General features: G+C 42.3%; 2 protein-coding genes across 3 annotated transcripts in view; both read left to right on the forward strand.

The window, feature by feature from the left end:
• The window catches only part of LOC121400994 (WD repeat-containing protein 91-like), a 1,149,255-nt gene that overhangs the window by 1,008,075 nt on the left and 120,679 nt on the right, over positions 1–20,501 (forward strand). The window lies entirely within an intron of this gene.
• On the forward strand, positions 9,855–11,123 carry LOC121401206 (glutamic acid-rich protein-like). The gene is made up of 4 exons (XM_041585540.1): positions 9,855–9,866; positions 10,103–10,150; positions 10,248–10,321; positions 10,877–11,123. The coding sequence occupies exons 3-4, from the start codon at positions 10,272–10,274 to the stop codon at positions 11,121–11,123; spliced, it is 297 nt and encodes a 98-aa protein (XP_041441474.1). The 5' UTR covers positions 9,855–9,866; positions 10,103–10,150; positions 10,248–10,271.

Genomic DNA, 20,501 nt, shown 5'->3' on the forward strand with positions numbered 1-20,501 from the left:
AAAAGGTAAATAAAAAAACAATAAAAAGTAAATAATGAAGGCCGATTGAAAAGTTGCGTAGAATTGGCCATTCTATAAAATACTAAAAGTTAACTGAAAGGTGAACCACCTCTTTAAAGGTGAACAGCCCATTTAATGGACAAGTCGATAACCAGGAGATTGTGCAGTTGGCATGAACTACCCACAGACCTTGTCATGCCCAGGACCCAGGGCAGCTACCCCCATTTTCCGACTCCCCAAGGAAAGAAAGCCTACGTAAGGGACACCTGGGTGCACAACATGGATTTGTTCATGGCACCCTGGCCAAGGGACAATAGCTTTCAATATTGGGTTACTGGAGGGGATCTACCCAATAACACCCATAGTATTATTTTACTTTCCTTTATCCCACCCCAAATCCTACTTCAGATTAAGCAGACATGCGCCCCTTACACTGGGCTTGGGCAGTACCAGCTACAAATATGTCCTGTCCAATTTGTGCCCCCCTAGAACTGCTGCTGCCAAAATGGCCCTGTAATGTGTATGTTAGATAAGTGCAGGGAGATTCTCATGGCTAATCCCTTGTAAGTATCATTAAGCTTAGGCTGCCTATGTTGTAGTGCCAGGGGCAGTGTCAGACTGGGCCGGCAGGACACCGGGAAAAAACCCGGTGGGCCCCAGATCCGCACCTTTTTCCTGCAGTGACTCCCCGACGAAGGGCAAAAACAGTTGCGCACCTTCTTCCTGTATTGCCCGCAGCGCAGTGTGCCGGCTCAGACAGCAGCCCCGGGCCCCCCAGTCCGACCCTGGCCAGGGGTGCAATGCCACTCAATCACAGCCGCTCCTCCATTAGGGCTTACGAGGCCCCTTTGTTGGGATAACAGGAGGGTGAGGGAACTTTTTCAAAGATTAGTCTATCTGCCCTGATCTTTTCTAAAGGACAGAATATTCAAATTGGTAAAAAAAAAATATACCAGTCTCCTAATCTGTTACCCCAATGGAGCATCCAAGTGTTGGAGAGCTGATTGGTGCCATTTTCCCTGTGCTCCCAGGCAGGGCAGTCCTAAGAGTCTGAGTACCCCAGGGTAGAGCCCTGCAGGTAGTTGGGTACCCCCCCCCAAAAAAGAAAATGGATAAATTGAACTAATCAGTTGAAAGAGGCTAATCACACCCGCAGGTTTGATATGAATATATTACAAATGAATTAGAGTTGCTTAAGGTTGTTAAGCCAGGTAGTACACGGAACAACCCTCCGCCCTCTTACAAACCAGTTCAGGTGAACAGCTAAATCACACTATGAAGTCATCAGACTCTTAAAACATAGCCTTTAATACCTATTTGTAAAACCAAATTACACAAATATAATAGGCCATGCCCACACAGCACACCAAACCAAATATGTACAGACCCGCTGCCATCAATCAGTATAGGTAGTGCAGGGCTATTGCCTTAAAAACACATAGATTAAAAACCGCATAGGATGGTAAGTGAGGGAATCAAATAGCCGCTAAATATGGCCGTCTATTCTTAAGCAGTAACAGCCATTAGTATTTACCGTGTACCCGCCTTTCTATTTCCCAATTTCCCCCGTAGTCAATTCTGCCTACCTACGTTGGGAACGGATGGGAGCTGCTCCCCCACCGTCCACCTATGCTTCCCGACCCGTTTCGCCGTTAAAACGGCTTCTTCTGGGGCATTGGTGCTGGTTGCGTCTCAATTACCGGTTTAAATAGAGGTCCTGTACTTTGCGCATAGTGGCGCTTCTCAATATGAAAATTACTTTAGAGAATGGAGGTCTGACAGATTCAAGTGCTATGCCCCAGAGTAAAGAGAGAGGGAAAAGGAATAGGGGATAGTGAAACAGAAAAAGGGAAGAATATAAAGAGCAGAGGTCCTTCTAGTCTGTTGGAGTTTGTAAGTAAAGGGAGAGGTACTAGTAGTGTCTCCATAAAGGAGGTTACGCCCATTACAAGTCATGTTTCCCTATGGGGCACCTCTTATACTCTGTATTTCAGGGAGGGAGAGCAGCCTCTTATGTCCACTGCGTTAAGCTCAACAATTGATGGCAGGTAATTGTAAAATCTTCTTTTAGGATGTGTCTCCTCAACCGGAAAGGTCCTCTATTCCCAAACGCCACATCAGGAGTGATAGGTGGTATGAATGTATGAGGGGGGCTTAAATACCTAAACTTGTCAGGGTTATGCTCGTATAAACTCTTTGTATTCATCTGTTTCTTTAAAATTGAGCCAATTAATCCACTTTTGAGATTATCGTTGTGTGTCTTGTGTGGTTGATGTTTTCAAATCGCTCGATTTCAGAAATTTTGTTTAGCCAATCGGTGATTAAAGGAGCTGTAGTTTGTTTCCATTTTCGAGGTATTAACGCCTTTGCCATATCTAACATAATTGGTACTAATGACTTCCGATACACTTGTATCGGTTTAGAAGTCTGGTGCAGGAGTAGGTGTAGGGGTGCATTAGGTATCTCCACCTCTCTAACCACTTTAATAATTTCTCTAACTTGAATCCAAAAATCAGATAGTATCGGGCATCCCCAGAAGATAAGCGATAAGGTACCTTGTGCCGTGTTACATCTCCAACATGTGGAGATAATGTGTTATAAATTTTGGCTAATTTTACCGGTGTCCTGTACCATTTACTTAATATTTTGTAATTCAGTTCTTGTATTTACAACATCATGAAGTTGAGTGTATTAGCGTAACTATTTTCTGCCATTCTTCTTCCTCTACTGTAAGACCTAATTCTTCTTCCCATTTAAGTTTGAAGATATGATTTGGTGAAGTTTTAGTATTCAATATGCTTTTATATATATGAGAAATCGTTCTACGTGGATGTCCATAGTAGTTCTATCGCAGTGGGGGGGGGATTTAGTGGTGGATTGTAAGTGCTGTATAATGATAAAATGTTTAATTTGATTGAATCGGAAATTATCGCAAAGGAATGGGTTTCATATTGGGAAATAAAAGGTCCCATGTGGAGACAGTTGAGCCTGAAAGGAAGGATAAACATGTTGTGGAGCACTTTTCCCCAATAAAAAGCACTTTGCAGTCATAGCTTACTGCATTGGATTTGTCCTGCTTTCTATTATAATACTGACTGTATTAATTTGGGTGTGGACACAGGACACCTTGCAGGAGAATCCACCTACATATACTAAAGGTGAGCTACAGCCTATTTATAATTGATTGAAAGGAAGGAGTAAACCCCCTGGTACAACTTTAGTGGCCAGTGGTGGAAAGGTCGTGGATGTAATCCAGGTGGGAGTGAGTTGTTGCCAAAAATTGGAGTAAATCGTTCTGGTGTGCCCACCCACTTTCCGGATTTAGTTAGGTTATCCCATGTGTGCAGGGTATACATCAACTTTGTGTCTGTTTTGTCTAGGAGAAGTCTGTCTTTGGGTGATAGCCACTGAAGTGCCCATAAAGGCGTTTGCGTTGATTCCTGTTCAATGCAAACCCATAGATTGTGGGGTCCGTAAAATGCCCAGTCTACGCAGGCGATTAATCTGTGCCCGCTTTGAGACAGGAATCCCAGTCTGGGGAGACCTATGCCTGCATTTGATTTCATTGCTATTAGCTTCGAGGTCGCTATTCTGGGATTTTTACGGTTCCAAATGTATTGTACTATCAGCCTCCAAAGATTTGGAAGAATTTGTTTAGGTGGAGGATATGGGAAGTTTGGAACAAGTATAAAAATCTTGGTAAGATTTTGGCTATGTTTATTCTTTCCAAACCATGAAAATGAGGGTTTTTCCCATTGCTTTAAATCATGCCGTACTTTGTCATATAGGTCTTCGTAATTCGTCTTTATGGTTTGGACAAATTAATCTTAAAATTACTAAACCGGTTGCATTGATTGAATTGTGCCAGTAGGTTAGGTAAGAGACCTGTGGGTGGCTGAGGAAAAACAATAGATCACATGTGCAGCTGTTTTATGTGTTTTACCTCCCGCTTCTATACTCTTAATATCCGGATTGTGCCTGATCCGATTAAGAAAGCTTTCGATCGAAATTGCAAATAGAAGGGGCGACAGAGGACATCCCTGGCGTTGTACCGTTACGGATCTGAAAAGGGTTCGACAGGGTTCCGTTTACCTTCAACCTAGCTGAGGGTGCCGTGTATAGTGTTGAGATTCAAATGAGCATTTTGGGACCTATTCCTATTGCTTTGAGTGATTCTATAAGAAAATTCCAATTGACCCTGTAGAAAGCCTTCTCGGCGTCCGTTGATTAAAGCATCAGCGGTATCTTTTGTTTTTGGAGAATGGTGCATAAGGGCAAACAACCTGTTGGTATTATATCTTGTTTCACGACCAGGTATAAAACCAGCTTGTTCTGGATTAATAAGAGTTTGGAGGAGACCCCGGATCCTTTGCGCTACAACTTTAGAATATAATTTAAGATCTACATTCAGTAGAGAAATAGGTCTGTAAACCCCCTGGATCTTGTGGGTCCTTACATTTTTTATGTATAAGTGAAATATATAATGGAAAGTGAAGAACTTACCCCACGGGACATCCAAGATGGCGACCTCCTGCTCCACCATGCAGCTCTTCCTGGTCGTATTATGACTGCGTCAGAAAACGTGTCGCCCCAGGATTGGTCGCCGACGGAATGGCGTCGGCGTCATGACGTCCACTGCGTCAAGTTTTGGCGCCAACCTTGGACTATTTATTTCCAATTGCCCTTTCTGTCCTTGCCCAATTATAGGTCTATCTTGTATAGTTCCTGCGTGTGATTCTAGATTTCTGCTTATCCGTCGTACCGACTTCTTGCTGTTTCATCGATTCTGATCCTTGCTGCCTGTATGACCATTTGCCTGATTACGACTATTCTTCTGATAAATCCTTTTGTACCGCGAACTTGGTGTTGTTGTCTCCTCCTTGGTCCACACTACAACAGAGCCTTCGGGCCCTGACAAATATGAGCTTCGAGGGCTTCTTTGGGGGATTGGTTCTCTGAGTTTATAGAGTTGGCTGCTGCTGTAAGGTGAGGGGTCAAGAGATCTCCAAATTCCTGATAGTAGGCAATGGTGAAACCATCAGGACCAGGAGCCTTTCCCATTTTAGCCTCTTTAATGGCCAGCCAAGAATTCGCTTTGGACAAAGGGGCATCTAATTCTTGTGACCTGTTCTTGTGTTACTTTGCCCAAGCCAGCCTCTGTTAAATATGAACGTATTTTGTCCTGAAATTGCGTAATTTGCGGGCCAGAAAGCTTGGTGTGGGTAATTTGATAGCAGTGTGGTATAGTAAATCCCTGAAAATTTCTCTATAAATCTGATTGTCAAGTGTGCTTAATCTGCCTGTTTTATCTTTTTAACCATTCAATCTGCTGTTGTTGCTCGTTCTTTTGCTCAAAGCTGGACCGAGGCTAAGGAATTTTCCACATCTATTTCCATGTTCAAACACATTCTTTTGTTCACGTTCTATCACTTTTTCGGGACGCTGTGCATGTGTTCGTTAACTGTTCTGGCGTTCGTTTAATTCAGTAAGTATTGTTATGAGTACTAGACTTTTCTTGTGTTGGGCTTGTACGTTGTGTATCTGGTTATGCTTGAGTTTTTTTCTGCTTTTCTTTTTAAGCACCTAGTTTTGATGAGTTCCACCCCAATAACGATTTTTATGCACTTTGCCAGATTATCCAGGGGTCCATATCTTCAGTTGTATTATTTAGAAATAAGACACGTAATACTTTAACCCTTCTGTTAGATTTGGGTCTTTAATAAGGGATTCACCAAGCTCTCAGGAGTTTGAGGGAGATTAAGAGTACACAGTATGTGATGATCTGCATACGATATAATATTGATTATAGCTTTTTCTATCAGAGCAATGTCGTTGTGTGTTGAATGATATGTAATCTAACCGGCATATAGACATTATGCGGGTGTGAGAAGTATGTGTAATCTTTCTCAGATGATTCAAAATCTCCAAGAGTCATCAGCGGCTGTGTCTGTAAGATAAATTTTTAGCTGTAGTCAGGGTCTTTGCGAAAAAGGCTCGATAGACCTGTTTGAGGAATCCAAGCTGGGTTCAAGTGCGATATTAAAGAACTCGGCCTCCTATTACCAAGGTGCCTTCCCCAAAACTATTTAGTACTGAGATGAAGTCTAATGCGGAGTTGTTCTGTAGGAGGAGATATACTGAGGCTATAGTGTATTTGAGATTAGTTGAATATGACCTTTTAATAAACACAAGGGGGGTCCGCTCGCCATCAAGTGGGGAGAATCCCAGCGGTAGTCCGAAACCAAAATCGTGGTTACCCCTTTTTTTAGTGGGGGTAAGAGTTTACTTGTAGTGTAACGTGGGAGAAACCCTTTGAAACCGAATTTTGGTACGTGTCCCCCTTAAAATGCGTTTCCTGGATGAGCATAATGGAACATGTAAGCGTTTCATATCCTGGGCTAAGTCTGTGGCGTTGTAAGGGGTTGTTTAGACCCTTTCACAATTGAGGTACATTGTTTTACCTTAGCCATCAGGAAATAGGGGTGGACGAGGTCTAGTACCTCCAACTGCGTGCTCCATAATGTGGATGCGATAATTGCGCGTGAGTAGTTGGCTAGAAGGAGAAAGTTGAAAAAGAAAGTCAGAACATAAATACTTTTCATATTGGTAGAGATATTACAAAGTGTATTGAAAGAAAAAACAGCCAGTTCCCGTACGTGGTAATCATACGGTCTTAACTTCCTGGCTGCCCACTAAAGGGGGTTGTAGGTGTGGCCGACCAAAAGAGGTCTGTCCCGCTTGTGCTTGATTTTTTTATAGTGAAACACCAAATAAGAATTTTGAGTGCGTCCATCCTTAAAGTAAGAAATAACTAGTAAAAAATAACTATAAAACAGAGTGAGTATAATTAATGGAATAAGAACTCAACCGTTATTATTGCCACTTGCCTTTCAATTAAAGGATGAGGAAATGGGGTTCTTCATAAAGGTAGGAAAGATATAGATTAACTGGGTTTATACAGTGAATGGAGGCAGGGGTCTAGTGGTTATTATTAGGTATTACGAGGGGTAGTAGAATTTAGGTGTTAGGCCTTTATTTATTTAGTTTGCACGAAAATGGAAAAAAAGTATGACCCATATAGTTGCACCTTCCCACCCTTATTAGTTGAATTCCCAAAGCAAAAAAATAAAACGTAACTTTTTTATTAATCACATCCTTAAAATTAATGTGAGACAAAATGAGTATAAAGTGTGTGTTAAAAACTAAGGTTAGGTAAGGAAGCCTGTAATAGACTCAAGGTCGACAGCTAATAGACGTACTTTAAAGTTTGGAATAATGATGTGGGTTTTTTTCAACCAGTGGTAGCAATTAGCCCAAATCTATCCCAACCGTAATGGAGTGGGTGACCACTGTGTATATACGAAACGGGTGCGGAATGTAGGGTCCGCGTTTGTATACAGTATAATGAGGCTCTGAGCAATTTCTTTTTTAACACTGTTAGGAGGACGATGGACTAAGGGAAACTTGGTGCTAACGGAAAGGGTGGAAGGGTGGTTCGGGTTGTTAAGATACGGTACGAACGCTCCGTACGCTGTACATCTTTGTTCAGCGATCCAGGGTTCTCGCAGGGCGGGTTGCGTGAATTAACCGGCCCACTAGTTGTCTTAAGGTACTGGCGAAGGAAGGGTTGTAAAAACAAATCACACTATCCTTTTTTTTTTTCTTATTTTTTTATTCGGTTTGCAAGTCGGCAGCTAAGTCAATACGGGGTTTCTGCTCCTCCCCCGTTTGACCTGACTGCTATACCCGAACGGAGCAAAAGCAGACAACAAGCTCCCATACCGGTCGATCTGCCCGCGCAGCACTTATGCTTCAGTCAGCCTTCCTAGTTAGGAAAAAACAGGCAGATTATTTAATGTGGCAAGGGTCTTCTGCCTCCCGTTAGTAAGCACTAATTCTTATGAAGCGTGTGCGAGTTTGGAGCATGACAAATCCCTCTGCTCCAGCATAACCACACTCGGTACGAATGTATCCAACGGGGACACACTGCCAAAAATAAGGTCTGTGGCACGGGACTTAGATCCACTTGCCACATTATACCTGTATTCCAAACTGGTGGACCCTACCATCCCACCCGTTCGTATATACACAGTGGGCCACCAGCACTCCATCTACGGGCGGATAGATGTGGGCTAATTGCTACCACTGCGGTTTTGAAAAAACCCCACATCATTATTCCCAACTTTAAAGTACTGTTATTAGAAAACGCGAACAACATCTGTCGAACCTTGAGTCTATACAGCTTCCTTACCTACCTTAGTTTTTTTAACACACACTTATACCTCATTTTGTCTCAACATTAATTTTAGGATGTGATTAATAAAAGTTTACGCTTTATTTTTGCCTTTGGGAATTCAACTAATTAAGGGTGGAAGGTTCAACTCTATGGGTCATACTTTTTTCCTTTTCTTGTTGCAAACTATATATATAATGACCCTTGTCACACCACCATTTTTCGTTCACATCTCTATTCAATGGGTAGGTGCTAACTACCTTATCTAATTTATCTTTATTTATTTGTATCTAACTTCCCAGGTACCAGTTGCATAAGAAAATCTAAATTTTATTTCAGAATAACGCTGACCGCCTCAAGCACTCCTCTCTTGCGAAACATAACCAAAGCGGATCATTTTGCACATGAGTATATAATAGCACAATAGGAATAACTATACATTTAGGCTGAATGCTTTTGGGCCGCGATACAATATTCTGTTCCCCTTTTGGTTCTTAAAATAATAATTCTGCATTATGTTCAAACATCTTTCTATTCGAGGATATATAGAGTGGCCAACACCCACAACATGAATTGAAAACATCATAACTTAGCATAAAAGGCGGCTCATGGGCTGCCTTTATAAAGGAAGTAAGAGCACCTTGAAATACAAAATGGAATTTTCTGAAAGCATATCATTTATAACTTATAAATAACACAGAGAGAGGTTATCAACATGAGAACCATTGTAGAGTTAATATTTTAGCGAAGAAGGAGTCCGATTACATAACGCTCAACATCCGTCTTTGTCACAACTCCTATCTGTGGTTAACACATTACCTGGTTGTGTAAGTTGTTGAGAATAGGTTGGTGTATTGTTTTTAGCTACGGTGCGGTATGTCCCCCACAGGAGGATCAAACGCCTCCTGTTCCATTTACTTACAATAGCTATCGCGGTACTTTTGCAGCTGTTATTTGAGGTACGATGTGGGTTCTTCTCATAATACCTGTTTGGCTGTTCTGTTTGACTGGAGTCTTATCTCTGTAAATTGAAATTAATCAGAAGTAAGGTTGATAAAGATCGCTCCTCTCAGGGCCCTTAGTAACTATACGTAGCGATGCGGACTTCGTTCGGCAATAGGCCCAACCATATAAAGTACTAATAACGATCGCTCGCAATGCTCCAAGGGAGCTGGCATGCCTCAGGAAAGATGCCATTTGGATGCCACCCCCATCGTTTGCGTGTTTAACTCGATGAAATAGGCCGTCGGATAGGGTTATGAAAGTCTGTAATGGGAATTATCATATCTCTCTCATTATGTGCTCAAAATTGACCTATGATACGCGTATTGCATGCCGGATATATCTGGTCATTTGCCAGTATTTGGTTCTTATGCCCCTTTAAACCAGTAACTGACAGTAACCCATATAATCATATAATCTAATTATTATTATTATTATATACATATCACTGATGTGTGGCCTATAGTGACACTGCAGGTGAATGGGAACTGCACAGCAGCGCTGCTCCATATTTCTGCTTCTCATCTACCGATAATATTGCTTAATCCATTTCTCCCTCACTGACACTTTTTTTTATGTTACAGGAACAACTGGATAATATTGTGGCTGATTTCAGCTGCCGGAATCACCTGTAAGTGGCATTATTAGTCTATTATTAGTGACTGGGTGTCTTAGTAACAGTAGTAACAGTATTATTGACTGGATCTCTTCTAAACTCACCCACCTAAGTCCCATTTTCAGCAGCAACAAAGCAAAAGCAAAAACTGTTGCAATGCAGGTGGGTTATGCACAGAGGCCCCTCATAGGAACCCTAATAACATGGGTACAATGCAGTGTTTGTATAACATTGAGTCTCTTCTCCCACAGCTCAGAGACATCAACATAGACCCAGAGGAGGTTGCTGAAGCCTTGAAAGTAAGTGTCCGGATCACTGTCTCTGTCCTCATCCTCCAATACAGAGTATAAATGTCTTATTTACCCTTTGCTCCTCTCCTTGTGTCTTGACCGACAGACTTTAAGATCAATATCGGAGGGCATGGAGAGAAAACTCCTCGAGAAGGAGAAGGAGCTGGAAGAAGCTGCCATGTATGTATTTTACATTTAATATTCCATTCCAGTTTATGATGCATAAGAACAATATATATATAAGAAAAATAAATGTAGCCAGTCAGAGCACTGATTTCATCGTTACACAGTTTCATATTGGACTGCAGGTGCCACCACAATCTCCCAGAATTCCTCAGCTGCAGCCTACAATTAGACATCTAATTTAATCTAATCAGGATTAAACAGAAAAAGTCACTTGTACAACCAGTTGAAGTGTGGCTTTGCAATAGTTTGAATTGTGAGTTAGGAACCATTCAGTCCAGGCAAAGAGCAGACAGAAATAGGTTCTATGTAATGATCTTAACACAGCAAGAAGGCGAAAAAAATGTATATTGGAAAACCTGCTCTTTTTTTCCACAAAAATTTTAGCTGGTCTATCAGTTTACTCTTATCAACCCATATAATATACTAAATCCCCCCAATCAACACATTAATGACTATCAGGAATATTATTACTTCAGTAATGATATTTGTAGTCTCAACACTTTGTAACAAATTACGCTGACTGATTGTTCTCCATTATATCCCCTTAAGGACCAGTCAACAGGAGAAAGTGGAGGAAGATCACTTGCAGGAAGAGGAGAACCATCAGGAGGAGCAAGAAGAGGTGGAACACAAGGAAGAGGAACAAGAGGAGAAAAACAAGGAACAAGACGAAGATGTTCCTCCAGAAAGAAAGAGGAATATGGAAGAACTGGAGAAAGATGTTCCTCCAGAACAACAAGAAGAGGAGATGGGGACTGGAGGAACAAGAGGAGCAAGAAGAAGATGGTCCAGCTGAAAAGACAGAGAATGTGGAAGAACTGGAGAAAGATGAACAGCAAGAGGAGGTGATGGAACTGGAGGGACAAGAGGCGGAAAAGCAGGAACAAGAGGAAGATGTTCCTGCTGAAAAGCAAGAAGAGGTAGAAGAACAGAAGAAAGTGGTTCCTCTTGAACAGCAAGATGTGGAAGAACTGGAGAAAGAAGAGAGATAGAGCAGGAGGAAGAAGAGGAGCAAAAGCAGGAACAAGAAGAATATGTTCCTGCTGAAAACCAAGAAAAGGGGGAAGAACCGGGAGAAAGATGTTCCTGACGAAAAGAAAGAAGAGGGGATACAACTGGAGGAACAAGAGGCGAAAAAGCATGAACTAGAAGAAGAAGTTCCTGCTGAACAAAAACAGCAGCAGCCAACCCGGAGAAGAAGGGTTGCCATCAGGCTCCAGAGGATCTGGGTAATATATCTAATATTACTGGCTTTCTATTTTCATATGCTAATGCACCATGTTGGCTCTCGTGTACTTTATAGCCTTCCAGTCATTCAGGCTGTCTACCCAAATTATTGGAGAAATTGAAAGGTTGCCATAGCTGCCTTGTATGTTCTCTGTCTTTTTTTGCCTGTGGCCTGATCAGTCAGAGAATTTCCCCTATTGGCGAGGGTATGGCTGTCTATAGGTTGTACTGGGTTACTGACTCTGAGCAGAGATCTGGCCAAGTCTCCAGATACCGCTGTTGATTCTCTATAGACCAATTAGGGGGAGGTTTGGTAACTCTCATAGGGCTGTTGTAGCCCTTCCCTTCTTTGGAAATAACTTTGCTACTAGAAACTAGACTCACACAAGCTGATCAATATAAGAATAAAAGGTGCCATTCTAGAGAGCTGACATGCTAATAATTATTTATCTGTAATTAATTCTTCTTTAACAATTTACAAGATATTTCTTTTCTTTGCAGCGTTCCACCAAGAAGTTCTTCCGAGGGATAAATTGTCGTCGCCCCACGCCTGCGCCGTGAATACCTTGCACCCACACTGGAACCCACACAAGCATTCACACATACACTTACACACGCACCCTCCCTTCCACACACACATATTAAAGGAATCATTCAGTATTAAAATAAACATTAGGTAAATAGATAGGATGTGCAAAATAAAAAATCTTTTGAATATAGTGAGTTAGCCAAAAATGTAATGTATAAAGGCTGGTGTGACTGGATGTCTAACATGACAGCCAGAACACTACTTCCTGCTTTGCAGCTCTCTTGGTTTCCACTGATTGGTTACCAGCCACTAACCAATCAGTGACTTGAAGGGGCCACATGGGCTGCAAATCAGGAAGTTGTGTTCTGGCTATTATGTTAGACATTCAGTCACTCCAGCCTTTATATGTTACATTTTTGGCTAACTTACAATATTAGAAACATTTTTTATTTTAAACATCCTATCTATTTACCCAGTTTTTCTTCTTTTACAGTGAACTAAACACAGACATATTAAAGGAACTGATCTGTATTAAAATAAACATTAGGTAAATAGATAGGTTGGGCAAAATAAAAAATCTTTTGAATATAGTGAGTAGCCAAAAATGTAATGTATAAAGGCTGGAGTGACTGGATGTCTAACATAAGAGCTAGAACACTACTTCCTGCTTTGCAGCTCTCTTGGTTTCCACTGATTGGTTACCAGCCAATAACCAATCAGTGACTTAAAGGGGGCCACATGGGCTGCAAATCAGGAAGTTGTGTTCTGGCTATTATGTTAGACATCCAGTCACTCCAGCCTTTATACATTACATTTTTGGCAAACTTACTATATTAGAAACATTTTTTATTTTGCACAGACTATTTAGCCAGTGTTTATTTTTATACTGAATGATTCCTTTAATATGATTCCTGTGTTCAGTTTAATGTAAATAGAAAAACTGGGTAAATAGACTGTGAAAATAAAATAATGTTTCTAATATAGTGAGTTAGCCAAAAATGTAATGTATAAAGGCTGGTGTAAATGGATGTGTAACATAACAGCCAGAACACTACTTCCTGTTTGCAGCTCTCTTGGTTTCCACTGATTGGTTACCAGCCACTAACCAATCAGTGACTTGAAGGAGGGCCACAGGAAGTAATATTCTGGCTATTATGTTAGACATACAGTCACTCCAGCTTTTATACATTACATTTTTTGGCTAACTCACTATATTAGAAACATTTTTATTGTGCACAATCTATTTGCACAGTGTTAATTTTTACACTGAACTGTTCCTTTAAGCCATGATCCAGGGAGTAATACCGATTGCCATTTGGAGTCAGGAAGGAATTTTTCCCTAGGGTTTTTGCCTTCCTCTGGATCATTAGCTGTTATGAATGCCCAACCCAAATTGACTTTAATATGAATAAATCCTGTTCCCACCAACAGGTTTGCCCATAAATATGTCTCTGTGTTTTTATTGAATCTCTATGGTGAATCTTGAGGGGAGGTAAGAGGCTCCAGTGCCTCATTCTGATAAAGGTAACTGACCAATTGTGTCATTTAATACTGTGGGGGGACTGCTCAAATGGGCAGGTGTGGGGCAGAGTGGGAAAGAGGTTTTGTTAAAGGTTTGTATGGTTTTATATCTGTGCAGGGGGTTGTTAGAATGGGTTCTGATCTGGGAATTCATTGATTAATATGTATGTGATGGGGCTAAAATACACAGGGTTAATATCTGTGCAGGGGGTTGTTAGAATGGTTTCTGCTCTGGGAATTCATTGGTTAATATGTAAGTGATGGGGCTAAAATACACAGGGTTAATATATATGCAGGGGGTTGTTAGAATGGTTTCTGCTCTGGGAATTCATTGGTTAATATGTATGTGATGGGGCTAAAATACACAGGGTTAATATCTGTGCAGGGGGTTGTTAGAATGGTTTCTGCTCTGGGAATTCATTGGTTAATATGTAAGTGATGGGGCTAAAATACACAAGGAGCAAAAGACACAGATATGAGGAGACCCTACTTACTATATTATACTACAATATCACTTTATTCCACAGTACATAATGTAACAGTATTATATGGGTGCTGGGTGGGTTACAAGAAACATATACAATAGTTTCTCCAAAAATGCCACAGGTGTATCTCAGTCACATTGTATTTAGCACAGTCAGTGGTGCAGCAGTTTGTGTAAGTGGAAAGGACCAAAATTCCCCTTAAAAGGGGTGTCACTGCCTCTTAAAGTGCCTCACTGAGCCGACAGCGAATCACAGGACCCAATACACTAGTCTGACACCCCCCTGCCAAAATACATCCCAGCACCCACACACTGTACCCCCATATACTTAAGTGGTAAAGTGCCCCCTATGTAATAGCACCATCTCAATTCACTCCACACCTTATTTGTCTGCCCCCCTATGAACGCAAGTGGGAAGTACCAATAGTTTTTGGCTGTGCCCCTTGTATGTGCCGCACAAATACCCCCCTGCAGTTGGTCAGGTTTTGCCAGGACAAAAGGTTGAACTCAATGAATGTGGGTTTTTTCCAACCAAAGCTGCTGTGATTCATACAAATCATTTTACAGAAATGCAGGGGGGACTCTATAGAGGGAGATGAGCCTGCAACTGTTGGGGTGCCCAGGAATTATATGGGGCTGATTGAGACTTTAGGGGATCCAACAATCTGATTGGGGGGCTCAATAACTAGTGTTCCCCTGCTGAAAAATTCATGTAGGAGATTCTCATATAATTCAGTACAAAGATCCCAATATAAACATATACATTATAATAACTGCTTCATATAAACCCCTCCACTTACTACTGATTTTTATCTGTTTTCTGTTAGTGCTGGGGTATTACAACTACTACTAATAGCACCTTCTTTACTTACTATACCTGCTATCCCACAGCCACATTCCCTTCTCACAGACTATTATCCACTGTTACTATAGGCACCATCTCTCCCTACTATACCTGCTATCCCACAGTTACACTCCCTTCCCAGAGACTATTATTTCACTGTTACTATAGACAACATCTCTCCCTACTATACCTGCTATCCCACAGTCACACTCCCTTCCCAGATTCTCTGTGTACAGGAGAGAGAGTAGGGGGTTGTGTACAAGAGGGAGAGTGGGGGTTTTGTACAGGAGGGAGAGTGGGGGTTGAGTATAGGAGGGAGAGTAGGGGGTTGTGTATAGGAGAAGGTTGAGGGGGGGGTGTATAGGTGAGGGGTGAATAGGAGGTGGGGTGTATAGGTAGGGGGCCGGGAGGTCTAGCCATGATCCAGGGTGTAGAACCGACTGCCGTTTCTAGGAGTCAGGAAGGAATTTTTACCTTCAGTGCAGATTGGCCCCCATAGCACTCTAGGGTTTTTTTCCTTCCTCTGGATCATCCACTGTTAGGGAGGCCCAAATATAAATTGCCTATTAATTGTAATAAATCCTGTGCTCACCGCCAGGTTTCTCCATAAATATGTCTCTGTGTTTTTCTTTAATCCCTATGGTGAATATTGAGGGAAGGGGCTCCTGTGCCTCGTTCTACTAAAGATGACTGAGCGGTTGTGTGAGGGTAAAACTGGGTGGTGGTGCTGATACAGAGGATTAGTTGAAGAAGGGAATGGGTTAATATCTCTGCAGGGTTAATTGATTAATATGTACATGACGGGGCTGAAAGACATAGGGACACATACTGATCTCTAATGATTGGAGGGAACTAGAATATTGCTTTACTCCATAGGCCACAATGTAACAGCATTTCCATTCAAGTCCAAGGCCCCTTTCTTAACACTGGAATTCCATCCACTTCCCACCAGCCTATTGTCACTATACCAGACATTTAGTATATGAAGGAGCTTGATATTGGCCAATGACTAAGCTGGATTTGTTTTTTGGGTACCACTTTCTCCAGGTTATGAGACGTCCTTTTGGGGTGGGGGGTTCCTGCTAAAGCGATTGAGTTAAAAACATTGGTGGCCTGGGGCACTAAGAGTTGAAAACATTGGTGGCCTGGGGCCCTAAGAGTTAAAAACATTGTGGCCTGGGGCCCTAAGAGTTGAAAACATTGGTGGCCTGGGGCCCTAAGAGTTAAAAACATTGGTGGCCTGGGGCCCTAAGAGTTAAAAACATTGGTGGCCTGGGGCCCTAAGAGTTAAAAACATTGGTGGCCTGGGGTCCTAAGAGTTAAAAACATTGGTGGCCTGGGGCCCTAAGAGTTAAAAACATTGGTGGCCTGGGGTCCTAAGAGTTAAAAACATTGGTGGCCTGGGGCCCTAAGAGTTGAATGAATGAATGAATGAATGAAGGATGAAATCCTGGAGAAACGCACAGAAACCTTTTAATGGAAAGTAAAAGATTCTTTAAAAAAGTGTAAAAAAATAAGAGGAAACTGCAAGAGTGAAAAAGGGAAAGAAGAAAATATTTAGTGGAGTATAAAAAACAAATTGGCCAACAGGAGCAGTTTGAGCAGGAACAGCGAGGCTTTAGCACAAGTCGATAGATGAAGGGAAGAAAATAAAGGGGCAGGTAACAAGCGGAGAGGCTTCTGTGTTTGTCATTTAAAGGTGGGACTTTTCTCCGTGGCTTTGTGCAATCCTTCCTGAGAGGCTGCCACACACACACATACATTTCTGGATTCTTATCTGCTGCTTGTCACATGAATTAAACATACAGTAGCACAAAACTATTTACTGCCGGCGGAGCAGAGCCGGGGAACCTCGGGCAGATCGACTAATCTCTCAAAAATTTCCCTCACCCTCCTGTTATCCCAACAAAGGGGCCTCGGGAACCCCTCGTAAGTTCATGCGAATCACCTGCTTATCCACTCGTCCATTAAAGGGGTTGTTCAGCTTTCAGTTAACTTTTAGTAGGTTATAGAATGGTGAATTCTACGCAACTTTTCAATTGGTCTTCATTATTTACTTTTTATTGTTTTTTATTTACCTTTTTTCTGATTTTTTCCAGTTTTCAAATGGGGGTCACTGACCCCATCAAAATAAAAGTGCTCCGTAAAGCTACAAATGCTCTTTTTTATTACTCCTCTTTGTATTCAGCCCCTCCCCTATTTATATCCCAGTCTCCTATTCAAATACATGATTATTCAAAGAGCTGCTGAATAAAACGTTAAACAACTCAAAAACCACAAATACAAAATTAAAAACCAAGGGCAAAACCTCAGAATATCACTCTCAAGATCATACTAAAAGTTAACTCAAAGGTGAACAACCCCTTTAAGTTAACTTTTAGTATGATATTTTGGTTTCCATTTTTTATTATTCGTGGTTTTGAGTTATTTAGCTTTTCATTCAGCAGTTCTCCAGTTTGCAGTTTCCAATATTTGGTTGCTAGGGTTCTTATTACCCTAGCATTGACTTGAATAAGAGACTGGAGTATGAAAGGCAGAGGCCTAAATAGAAAGATGAATAATAAAAAGTCGGAATAACAATAATTTGTTGCCTTACTGAGCATTGGTTTTAGATGGGGTCAGTGACCCCCATTTGAAATCTGAAAAGAGTCAGAAGAAGGCAAATATTAAAAAAAAACTTATGAAAAATAAATAACGAAGACCGAAAGATGTGTAGAATCGGCCATTTAATAAAATACTAAAATTAACTTAAAGGTGAACCACCTCTTTAATATAATGGCCCCACCCTGGGGTAGAGTCCTGTGAGGAAACAAATTTTGAAACCCGGACCTGTAACCCACACCCACATTTTTACCTACCTGACCCGCAACTGCCTGATCTGCAAACTGATCCGTGACTCGCTGACCACCATAAAGCAGGAAGTGTCATTGCTGGAAACGGGAAGTGACGACATCAGAAGTGGGCAACGCAGGAAAAATTTTTTTTAAAAAACTTTGATAAGATCCACAACTTGACCTGCAAACCCTCAGACTCCCAACCTGCATCTGAAAGTCCTTCCTACAACCTACAGGGCTCTACCCTGGGGTACTCAGACTGCCCTGCCTGGGAGCACAGGGAAAATGGCACCAATCAGCTCTCCAACACTTGGATGCTCCATTGGGGCATTTACCAATTTTTTTTTACCAATTTTAATATTCTGTCCTTTAAAAAAGATCAGGGCAGATAGACTAAATTTTTAAAAAGTTCCCTCGCCCTCCTGTTATCCCAACAAAGGGGCCTCATAAGCCCTAATGGAGGAGCGGCTGTGATTGAGTGGCATTGCACCCCTGGCCAGGGTCGGACTGGGGGGCCCGGGGCTGCTGTCTGAGGGCCCCCCTCCGTCCTCCCTTTCTGAGCCGGCACACTGCGCTGCGGGCAATACAGGAAGAAGGTGCGCAACAGTTTTTGCCCTTCGTCGGGCAGTCACTGCAGGAAAAAGGTGCCGATCTGGGCCGGCGGGCCCACCGGGTTTTTTCCCCAGTGTCTCAGCGGCCCAGTCCGACACTGCCCCTGGCACTACAACATAGGCAGCCTAAGCTTAATGATACTTACAAGGGATTAGCCATGAGAATCTCCTTGCACTTATCTAACATACACATTACAGGGCCATTTTGGCAGCAGCAGTTCTAGGGGGCGCACAAATTGGACAGGACATATTTGTAGCTGGTACTGCCCAAGCCCAGTGTAAGGGGCGCATGTCTGCTTAATCTGAAGTAGGATTTGGGGTGGGATAAAGGAAAGTAAAATAATACTATGGGTGTTATTGGGTAGATCCCCTCCAGTAACCCAATATTGAAACCTATTGTCCCTTGGCCAGGGTGCCATGAACCAATCCATGTTGTGCACCCAGGTGTCCCTTACGTAGGCTTGGGTTGGGTTCCATGAGCAGGGACTCCAGGGAGCAGAGCTTTCCTTGGGGAGTCGGAAAATGGGGGCAGCTGCCCTGGGTCCTGGGCATGACAAGGTCAGTGGGTAGTTCATGCCAACGGCACAATCTCCTGGTTATCGACTTGTCCATTAAATGGGCTGTTCATCTTTAAAGAGGTGGTTCATCTTTCAGTTAACTTTTAGTATGTTATAGAATGGCCAATTCTACGCAACTTTTTAATTGGTCTTCAAAATGTAATTTTTATTGGGTTTTTTTTTCTGATTCTTTCCAGTTTTCAAATGGGAGTCACTGACCCCATCTAAAAACAAATGCTCCGTAAAGCTACAAATGATCTATTATTGCTCTTTTTTATCACTCCTCTTTCTATTGAGCCCCTCCTAATCATATCCCAGTCTCTTATTCAAATAAGCCAATGGTTACTAGGGTAATTTGGACCCTAGCAACCAGATTTTGGAAACTGCAAACTGGAGAGCTGCTGAATAAAAAGCTGCTGAATAACTCAAAAACCACAAATAAAAAATGAAAGCCGGGGGGAATGGCCAGCGCGTGCATGTAACCACACTCGTATCTTAACTGCTCCTGCTTCGGTGCCAAACGAAGGTGGAAAAACAGCAGTCCCAGGGTGCCCTAAAGTGCAGAAAATCAACAACCGCTGGCATATCTAGAAGAAGAACTAAGCAGCAGCCCCTGCAACTTACCTCATTCTATGGATCTCAGCCGAAAGCGCCGCTCTTGGAGGATTGCCAAGATGGCGCCCAGTCCTCATCGGGTGCATCCTCACCAGCGCGACACGGAGCTGAAAGAGCGCAACAATCAGATAAATACGAGGAGGGGACACAGGGCTTAACAGAGACACATTTAAAAGCACTGCTTACAAAACTCAGGGAAGATATTTGCTCAGACACAAAACCAACTGTGCAAGACTTAAAAACAGAGTTACAGGTCATAGCTGAGCGCACAGACCGTGTTGAAACAAAAATGGTGGAACTGGTTGAGGCGCATAACACAATGGCAGACACATTGAATACTCGGGATGCCGAGATCGATAGACTGCAAAATAAGATAGCAGACATAGAGGATCGATCAAGAAGAAATAACGTGAGGCCCAGGGGGTACCAGAAGAGATCCTGCAGGCTCAACTAAGCCAATATGCCCAAGAGCTTATATTAAAGGCACTCCCAGAGACCCCCACGGATCACCTTATCATCGATAGGATCCACAGGGTCCCTGAACCCAGAAATGCACCAAGTGAAGCACCCAGAGATGTGATCCTCAGAATCCATTTCTATCACATAAAAGAGGACCTGATGCTCTTTACCAGACAACACAAAAATATCCCACAGCTGTTCCAAAAAATACAAGTCTATGCAGAACTATCAGCAGCAACTTTGGCTAAGAGACACCAGTTAGCAGTGATAACTCAGGCCCTACGCCAGAATGATATACAGTACAAATGGGGGGACCAACACAACTGATTGTTCAGTGGCACCACAAAAATGATCTCCACTGCAGCGGAAGGAAAAGCAGCATTAACACAATGGAATATCCCAGTAGAAACACAACACAAACCACATGAGCCGCATGGAAGCGCCTGCACGTGGAAGAAGAGTGGATCAAAGACATAGGGAACCTTAACCTCCC

The sequence above is a fragment of the Xenopus laevis genome, chromosome 3L (genome assembly GCF_017654675.1).
Source record: "Xenopus laevis strain J_2021 chromosome 3L, Xenopus_laevis_v10.1, whole genome shotgun sequence".
In the NCBI taxonomy this organism is placed as follows: Eukaryota; Metazoa; Chordata; class Amphibia; order Anura; family Pipidae; genus Xenopus; species Xenopus laevis.

Coding starts and splice junctions, on each gene's coding strand:
- LOC121401206 (XM_041585540.1), top strand. CDS start 10,272: ATGGAGAGAAAACTCCTCGAGAAGGAGAAGGAGCTGGAAGAAGCTGCC. Junction 10,322..10,876: donor GAGCTGGAAGAAGCTGCCAT/GTATGTATTTTA, acceptor TATCCCCTTAAG/GACCAGTCAACAGGAGAAAG.